We start from the raw sequence: 10,091 nt of genomic DNA on the forward strand, positions 1-10,091 counted from the left end.
GATACTTGGCGTGGCCAGATGCTGATACTTGGCGTGGCCAGATGCTGATACTTGGCGTGGCCAGATGCTGATACTTGGCGTGGCGAGATGCTGATACTTGGCGTGGACAGATGCTGATACTTGGCGTGGACAGATGCTGATAATTGGCGTGGCCAGATGCTGATACTTGGCGTGGCAAGATGCTGATAATTGGCGTGGCCAGATGCTGATACTTGGCGTGGACAGATGCTGATACTTGGCGTGGACAGATGCTGATAATTGGCGTGGCCAGATGCTGATACTTGGCGTGGCAAGATGCTGAGACTTGGCGTGGCGAGGATGACTTGGAAGACGTGGAAGACTTGGCGTGGCGTTGATGATGTGGAAGACTTGACGTGGATGACTCGGAAAACTTGGCGTGGATGACTCAAAAGTAGTGATGTCACAAATGGAACTGGAGTCGCGAGTCATGCCCCGCACAAAGGGGGCGTGGTTAAATGGAGCCCGTATCGAGGCCCGTCTCTTTTTTTCCTTATATCACGTGACCGAAGGCAAACGAGGCCCCGTTCTCAGCGATCACGTGACTGACTCGCATTGTGAGTCGCGCTCCATAAATAGGCGCGGAAAACCCAGAAAGGGTCCCCCGCATGACTGCCTGACGTCAAGTGAGTCTTGGATCATTGCTGCGCTACTGCTTGAGAATGGAGCCACCCAAAAAGCGAAGGACTTCACCAGTTTGGGAGCCTTTCGAACAGATATAAACATACATCTGTTCCAGTTGGCATTTCAGTTCCTTTGCACGCCTGCTTCCTCTGTCCCCTGCGAGAGGGTTTTCTCAAAGGCAGGGGAAATCATATCGGAAAAAAAGGAATCGACTGAGCCCCAACAGTCAAAATGATTTTATTTCTGCACAAAAATCAATAAAATACACCATTCCCTCTATCCAATGTGTGTCCCAGTTACACAAGCACATCAACTAACTGAACATACAACTGACAAATATACGGACAATATTTAATGTACAAAACTTCCATTATTATGTGCACAGATTTACTGATTTGTTGCCAGTGAACCACAACATCTGCGTTACACCAAATGACCAGCAGATGTCAGCACTACTGAATGAGCTATTAAATGAGGCCTCAACTGATCAGCCTTTTGGCGGAGCAATTGGCCCAAAAGACTCGATACATTCACGGGGCTTCATCCCGCCATCACTACTCAAAATACTTGGCGTGGATGACTCAAAAGACTAGGCGTGGATGACTCAAAAGACTTGGCGTGGATGACTCAAAAGACTTGGCGTGGATGACTCAAAAGACTACATACAAGCATGCAACGTGTAACAAGCAACACTCAAACAATGCTCCCACACCCGCGTGAGACAAACACCACTCCCTTATACCAACACTAATGACACTAACAGGACACACCTGGGAGGCACAGCAGGCAGAGGGCACTAATTAGGTGTACACAAACGGGGAGGGAACGCACACACAGGTGGACAAGGTTAACAGTGACGAGACTAGGGGAGACAAAACTGGACAAAAGACAACAAACACCCAAAACCAAACTAAAACCCAACCACCCAACACAGAAACATGACCATAATATCTTGGAGTTATGGCGGCAACATTCTAGTAGTTTATTTAATTGTGTACAGAGTAACACTTACTGTGTGAATTATGTTGACAGTTCAGATACGATCCTTTGCCATTAAGTACTGAAAGCTATCTCCAATTTGTCAAATAACAAAGCTATTGGTTTGGATGGCATCTCAGCTGAGCACTTAAAGTTTGCAAGTGCGAGGTTACTTCCCCTATCTCCATTTGTTTCACAGCTTTTTTTGTTCATGGGTTTTTGCCTGACTCCATGCTAACTGTGCTATTAGTTCCTGTTATTAAAGACAAAGCTGGGAAGATTGGTAGTTCAGACAATTACAGACCAATTGCTTTGGCCAGTACTGTGTCGAAAGTTCTTGAAGCAATATTGCTGGACAAAATCTTAACAATTGTTACATCCTCAGACAGCCAGTTTGGTTATAAAGCAAATTTAGGTACAGATATGTGTATCTATGCTCTTAAAGAAATTATTAGCAAAAATAAAGCTCCAAATTCATCAATTTTTATGTGCTTTTTGGATTCATCCAAAGCCTTCGACAGGGTAAATCACAGGAAGCTGTTTATGAAGTTGACACAGAGGGGTGTGCCAAATTATATTGTTCGAATTTTAACCTATTGGTATGCTCAGCAGACGATGAGAATTAAATGGGGGAACAGTGTCTCCTTACCATTTCGCGCTACAAATGGGGTTAGACAAGGGGGGAGTATTATCCCCAGTTCTTTTTAACCTATATTTGGATGAACTGTCAGTAAGGCTGAAGGCATGCAATACTGGCTGTTTTAGTGGTGATTTGCTGCTAAATCATCTGATGTATGCAGATGATTTGGTGGTTTTAAGCTCGAGTACTGCTGGGTTACAACAATTGCTCAACACCTGTGCTAGCTATGGCTTGGAGCATGACATCAAGTATAATGCAGATAAAAGTGTGGTTATGATATGTAGAATGAGGGAGGACAAAGGTCTGACATTTCCTGCTTTTTATCTGTCTAATATTGTGCTTCATGTGAGGAATAAAACAGTATCAGTACAGTAAGTATCTGGGACATATATTAACAGAACATCTGTCTGATGACGATGACATGTATAGGCAATGTAGGACATTATACGCACAAGCAAACACTCTGGCACGTAGGTTTGGTTTCTGTACGGACGAGGTGAAGATCGAATTGTTTAAATCATACTGTACATCGCTGTACACAGCTCACCTGTGGTCAAATTACAAGAAAGGAAGTTTGCAAAGACTGCAGGTGGCCTACATGACGCTTTGCGGGTGCTCCTTAGGAGACCAAGATGGACTAGAGCAAGTGAGCTGTTTGTTACAGCTAGAATAAACGTATTACAAGTTACTTTCCATGGCCTCACCGAACTCCTCCCATGTCCGAGTTTTTGCCTCAGCAACCGCCGAAGCCGCGTTCCGCTTGGCCATCCGGTACCTGTCAGCTGCCTCCGGAGTCCGACAGGCCAAAAAGGCCCGATAGGACTCCTTCTTCAGCTTGACGGCATCCCTTACACGACAGGCACCGACCACCTTACGGCCACAGCTCCGATCGGCCGCCTCAACAATGGAGGCGCGGAACATGGCCCATTCGGACTCAATGTCCCCCACCTCCCCCGAGACAAGGGAGAAGCTCTGCCGGAGGTGGGCATTGAAATTCTTTCTGACAGGGGATTCCGCCAGACGTTCCCAGCAAACCCTCACAATACGTTTGGGTCTGCCAGGTCGGACCGGCATCTTCCCCCACCATCGGAGCCAACACACCACCAGGTGGTGATCAGTTGACAGCTCCACCCCTCTCTTCACCCGAGTGTCCAAAACATGCGGCCGCAAATCCGATGACACGACTACAAAGTCGATCATCGAACTGCGGCCTAGGGTGTCCTGGTGCCAAGTGCACATATGGACACCCTTATGCCTGAACATGGTGTTCGTTATGGACAAACCGTGACGAGCACAGAAGTCCAATAACAGAACACCGCTCGGGTTCCGATCAGGGGGGCCGTTCCTCCCAATCACGCCCCTCCAGGTCTCACTGTCATTCCCCACGTGAGCGTTGAAGTCCCCCAGCAGAACGAGGGAGTCCCCAGAGGGAGCACTCTCCAGCACACCCTCCAAGGACTCCAAAAAGGGTGGGTACTCTGAGCTGCTGTTTGGTGCATATGCACAAACAACAGTCAGGACCCGTCCCCCCACCCGAAGGCGGAGGGAGGCTACCCTCTCGTCCACCGGGGTAAACCCCAACGTACAGGCGCCGAGCCGGGGGGCAATAAGTATACCCACACCTGCTCTGCGCCTCACCCCGTGGGCAACTCCAGAGTGGAAGAGAGTCCAACCCCTCTCAAGAGGACTGGTACCAGAGCCCAAGCTGTGTGTGGAGGCGAGTCCGACTATGTCTAGTCGGAACTTCTCGGCCTCACACACCAGCTCGGGCTCCTTCCCTGCCAGAGAGGTGACATTCCATGTCCCAAGAGCCAGCTTCTGTAGCCGGGAGTCGGTCCGCCAAGGTCTCCTCCCTTGGCTGCCACCCAGCCTGCACTGCACCCGACCCCTTTGGCCCCTCCCACCGGTGGTGAGCCCGTGGGAAGGGGGACCCACGTTGCCTCTTCGGGCTGTGCCCGGCCGGGCCCCATGGGTACAGGCCCGGCCACCAGGCGCTCGCCAGCGAGCCCCGCCTCCAGGGATGAGGATCAGCACCTCCAAATCCGAGACCATGGTCCTCAGTCGGAAAAGGGTGGAGTGTCGTCTTCAGGTCGGGGACGAGATCCTGCCCCAAGTGGAGGAGTTCAAGTATCTTGGGGTCTTGTTCACGAGTGAGGGTAGGATGGAGCGGGAGATCGACAGGCGGATCGGTGCAGCGTCTGCAGTGATGCGGACGCTGTATCAGTCCGTCGTGGTGAAGAAAGAGCTGAGCCAAAAGGCAAAGCTCTCGATTTACCGGTCGATCTACGTTCCGACCCTCACCTATGGTCACGAGCTGTGGGTCGTGACCGAAAGAACGAGATCCCGGATACAAGCGGCCGAAATGGGTTTCCTCCGCAGGGTGTCCGGGCTCTCCCTTAGAGATAGGGTGAGAAGCTCGGTCATCCGGGAGGGACTCAGAGTCGAGCCGCTGCTCCTCCGCGTTGAGAGGAGCCAGCTGAGGTGGCTCGGGCATCTGGTTCGGATGCCTCCTGGACGCCTCCCTGGGGAGGTGTTTCGGGCATGTCCCACTGGCGGGAGGCCCCGGGGACGACCCAGGACACGCTGGAGAGACTATGTCTCTCGGCTGGCCTGGGAACGCCTTGGGATCCCGCCGGAGGAGCTGGTTGAAGTGGCTGGGGAGAGGGAAGTCTGGGTTTCCCTCCTGAAGCTGCTGCCCCCGCGACCCGACCCCGGATAAGCGGAAGAAGATGGATGGATGGATGGAAGTTACTTTCCGAAAGCTTGTATACAGTTTTATTTGTCGCTTGAATAGGACTATGAATGAAGTTGTGCTGTCTTTGACTGATATTAAGTGTAGTGCTGTACGGTATCAGTCTAGGATGTGGAAACATTGGTATGACTGCCTGATGACTGTATAACCGTCCCCCTGTTTTTATTGTTTCTTATTGTTTTGTTTTGTTTTTTATTGTTTTTTGATTGTGTGTATTTTTTTTATTTGTTTGTATTGGACTCAGAGTCTGGAATAAAGTTGAATTGAATTGAATTGAATTGAATGCTTTGTAAAACTAAATGTACATTTGTTATTACAAATCTTGATCTTTTGGTCACGACCCACAGCTCGTGACCATAGGTGAGGGTAGGAACATAGATCGATTGGTAGATCGAGAGCTTCGTCTTTCGGCATCACTACAGATGCTGCACCGATCCGCCTGTCGATCTCCCGCTCTATCCTGCCCTCACTCGTGAACAAGACCTGCAAGATACTTGAACTCCTCCACTTGCAAGATCTCATCCCCGACCCGCAGATGGCACTCCACCCTTTTCCGACTGAGGACAACGGTCTCGTATTTGGAGGTACTGATCTTCATCCCAACCCCTTCATAATAGGCTGTGAACCACTCCAGTGAGAATTGGAGATGAAGCCAACTTGATGAAGCCAATGCTGAGGCCACCAAACCGGACCCCCTCAATGCCTTGGCTGCGCCTAGAAATTCTGTCCATAAAAGTTATCAGTCTCAACAGTTTCTCAGGAATGTCATTAGTCATTGGTGCTGCAATGTTTTTTTTTTATTTTGATTTGATTTATTGAACATATAAACAAGAAAACAGCAGAAAAAAACAAATGAAAAGAAAAGAAAACCCCAATAAAATCATCAATCAATCATAGTTTACATGTTCAAAATTAAGTAGGAAGAAGTTAAAAATTTATCTAGTCCAACCCCATTTGCTTTATATATTTAAACTTGTTTCATTATTAATACAATACTAATTTACTATTTTTTAAGTAAAATGTATAAACCTGGTTATATATACAAGTGCACTGAGACATACGTGCATTTGCCAATAACATATATACATGAATTTCCTAGACAAACAATAATACCTATCTAAATCATATACACATACATACAATTTTCATACTCTGGTCTTACATAAGTAATTTTTTTAACTTTACTTTTAAACATGTTTTTAAACTCCAGAAGTGAGTCACATTTTTTCAGATCTGGTTCAAACAGGTTTCGCAGACCGGCAATCTTTCACAATTCACATGGATTGTGTTCATCAAAAGATGACAGAATCGATTGCTGCTTTGGTCTGGTGGCTGCACGGCTACTTAGTAGCGGCTAAACTACTAATGGTACGTCGACAGTCTGTGCAAACCCCTCTGCATTGGCATGCTTTCCACATGTTGCTCCACTAGCTTGAACTGTTTTCTTTTTTTTTTTTTTTTTTGAGTATACTTATCTTACATAACGTCATCGTTTACTCCACGAGATACCGCCCAAAAGCAACAAGAAAGAAGCATCTTGTCGAAACTGTTTCATCTTGGGGAAGATGACACCAAGTCATGGCTTGTTTAGCTGTGCGTTCGGTCATTGTTTACTTCTTGTTTCTTTTACTTTCTGTTTACCTCTTCAACTTGCAAACCGCAGAAGAGAAGCGCAACCTGCACTCTGATTGACTGATGTCACGCACATTTCCATCGCGTCTGATTCACTCCCTTTAGGAGAAATTTAGGTTGCCATGTAGCTATTCTGATTTTGGTACCTCGGTATGAAAAAGATTTTTGATCTGGGAAATAAATTATAAAAAGTTTCCACGTACCCTCTGCAATGTGCTCACGTGGTATTTATTTCTGTTTGATACATTGAATGAGTTTTTCTGTGTATGTTTGAAATGTCCAACTGTGTGAGTGTTCATTGAATGCAGCATGCGTTTACTTTTGCTTCTCTCCAGGTATCTCTTGATCGCACTTTTTTTTTTTCAAAACCTTGTTCATGTAACTGAAAATCACAATCCTTAAAAGAGGGTTCTTCATTTTTTTCAATGAAAACATAAAACGTAGTAATGTCGGTTTATGTCACAGTGTCGCACTCGCACCCAATCCGTGCGCGCTCCTGCTCCTGATACCTCCACGGTTGGGGTAAACAGTAAATATGTTGGGAGTTTATCAACATCAATGACTTGCGCGCGACATCGCACTATATGCCCGCAGGCAAAATGGGGCCCCAGACAGACGATGGTGCCCTACGCACTATGCGTGCTCTGCACGCCGTCCTGCCTCCACGCCCGTACATAAAAACACAAATTAGTACAAACAGAGCTTGCGGGTGGAAAAAAACTGAGCGATAAAAGAAAAAGGTGGTCTTCAAAACGGCACATAGTTGACCACTTGTTATTTTTTAGTTACTTTTAGTGTGAGCACAAAAGACTACTTGATTATTCCATCACCAGTGAATACCATTCATGCTCTCAAAAACAAAAAAACAAAACAAAACAAAAAATGATTTCAAAGAAACATTGCACAATATCATACAAATATGTGTAAAACTACCACTGGAATTCAGCAGCATTAAAAACGTGTTTGATTGGCCATCTGGCAGCCCACTTAAGTCACATGGTAACTGTGAGTTGCCAATCAAACATGACATCACAACTGGGAGTGTGAAACACTCCACGTGGGAGCTCAGAGGAGGTGCAAAAGGACATAGACACCTTCTGTTACTTGAACAGCCTCACACTCATTTATGTGCGATTGTAAAATTGTCAATGAACCTGAGCAGTCACATCCACATTTGCTTCAGCTGGCTGCAGACCCGTCACCAGAAAGAAATTGTAGGGGGTGCATTACCTTTTTTGGGGGGGGGCACACTTCATCAACATAAATCTAATGTTCATCAGGTTGAACAGCGGCATTGTGACAACTGCAAAAGTGCTCAGAAATATTTTCTGTCACTTAAAAGCGGCAGTTCGTTCTGAAATCTAAAAGACAAACTGAAAAAAAAATGTGTAGTTCATTTTGCATTTATTCAACTCAAAAGTTCATTTGAAACAAATCCACTCTTCACTTCTGTAAACAACTATGTCCGAATGAATGACTCTGTGACCCAGCCCCTTCTATCTGGAATTGGCTAGCAGTTGCCTTCATTTGCATGTTGGAATAGGGCTTTATGATATGGACAAAATTTCCTTTCACTTTTGCCAGACATCTCTATTCTTTGATCTTTGACTCAGCATGAGACTTCACATCATTTTACTTTTTTTATGGTGCCTTCTGTATTTTGTGTTATTTTATTTCTATACTTGTACAGATTTTTAGTATTTTATTTGCGTGTATACTTATCTACTTATATTTACTCTAATTAATTTTATTTTGTGTTATTTTGTTTCACTTGTGTCTACTAAAAGACTAATTTCTATTCCATGCACAGCACTTTGTATGCAGCAATGGCTGTTTTAAAGTGATTTAGAAATAAGTTGAGTTATGTCGATGATATACAGAAACAACATATGGGTTCAGTGAAAAACTAAGCAGAATATCAATCCAAAAGGATGTGTAAAGTGCTGTTTTTTTTAAATTAGAACTTAGTGACAGTCATCAACATGAACAAACTTGGCAATAACAAAAAGAGAATTCAACTCACATTGTACTCCAACTGCTTTAGTGATAAATAATTTTATGCTCCTTAGTTGTTGTTGTGTATGTGTGACTGCTTGGGTCTGTACTGTGTATTGCTACAATTCATCCGTGCTGTGTGGCTTGACTAATTAAAATAAAAGTTTGACACTCACTTATAAACGTAACCAGTGGACTCAGGATTCCCATTGATGTCAACTGTGTCATCCTGGATCGAGGTTTGGCGTTTGGTGGCTTCCATTAAAGCGGCACGACGTGCTCACTGCTCAGTCTTTGTCCCAGCGCCAGCCGGCAAATGCGCACTATCTACCCGGAAGTAGATTTGGCTAAGGCAAGTCTGCAGAGCGCGCGTCCCCCTCCCCCCCCACCCCACCCCAGCCCTCGTGATCCGGATTGTCATTGGCTCGCTTAGTTGTCAATCACAGCCAAACTTGAAAGGAGGTATGTGGTTGGCTGGCACGCCATGCTTGACTTAAAACAGAAGGCGCAAGTTTACGTGACTGATAGGACGAATAGTTGGTGAGTCATCTTGCTAGGGCGGGCACGGCTGACCGACAGGGCGGGCACGGACCCCCAAGGCCCGCCCATGGCGACGGGTCCGGCTGGCTGGTTTGTGTGCTTCCATAGCAGGGGATCTCAAATAATATCATCAGAGTAAAACTGGAATGACGCTTGTTAATTAAAGACCTTGTAAAATGTGGAGCTACAGAGTTGAATGTTTTTTTGTTTTTGCAGTGGGGGTTTGGTTGTCAAAAACTGTGCCCAGTGATGCACTTGGGCTCCGGCATGAGTTGCCACTACATAACTTCAGCGCCTTCGCTCACATCAGCATTTATCTGGCACAATTATCATGTGCAGTGATGTTGCTAGCTACATGCCTACGTTTTGAAAATTGATCTGTCATTCCTGTCTCCAATTTCCCAATGTAGTCTCATTTTACAGAACCTTTAAATTCAAAACATCTTCCGTGTTGTCAAGTGTGTGCGAGTCACTCATTGAGGATAGAGTCCGGTCTATCGTAACCAAAAAGCCTGAAGTCGGCTTCGTACAGCTTGTAAAGTTCCCTCCGCATTTCCAGGGGCACCGTGCTGAACCAGTCTGATATCCAATCAGCGGATGTCACGTTCCTGTGCGATTTCGGAAACTCCACCACATTGTCCACGCGCAGCAGTCGAAGCAAATGCTCGGCGTCTTCCTCGGCCGTCTCCAAGTGGCCCACAAAGTCATACTGGATCTGACACGGATGACAAAGGCGGTGCATCTGCCGCCAGTGATCATTAAAGGGATGGACCTTCTCCGTCTGAGGGTCCAGTAGATACTGGATGAAGTTTAAGAAGGAGGGCTGGACTCCCTTGGCAAATGCCTCTTTCAAAGTGTCGGGGGGAGTTGGTTGGTTGGCATAACGCCGCAGCATGAACTTACCATATTCTT

At 46.1% G+C, this 10,091-nt stretch overlaps 1 protein-coding gene across 1 annotated transcript in view; it reads right to left on the reverse strand.

Moving 5' to 3' along the window:
* Positions 1-9,146: 9,146 nt before the first annotated feature.
* The window catches only part of LOC144032654 (carbohydrate sulfotransferase 12-like), a 13,832-nt gene continuing 12,887 nt past the window's right edge, over positions 9,147-10,091 (reverse strand). Inside the window, exon 5 of the mRNA XM_077540105.1 lies at positions 9,147-10,091. This exon is cut by the window's right edge and continues 106 nt beyond it. Coding sequence (XP_077396231.1) covers positions 9,649-10,091 — 443 coding nt within the window. The 3' untranslated portion in view covers positions 9,147-9,648.

Source organism: Festucalex cinctus, chromosome 1 (assembly GCF_051991245.1).
Source record: "Festucalex cinctus isolate MCC-2025b chromosome 1, RoL_Fcin_1.0, whole genome shotgun sequence".
Taxonomy (NCBI): domain Eukaryota; kingdom Metazoa; phylum Chordata; class Actinopteri; order Syngnathiformes; family Syngnathidae; genus Festucalex; species Festucalex cinctus.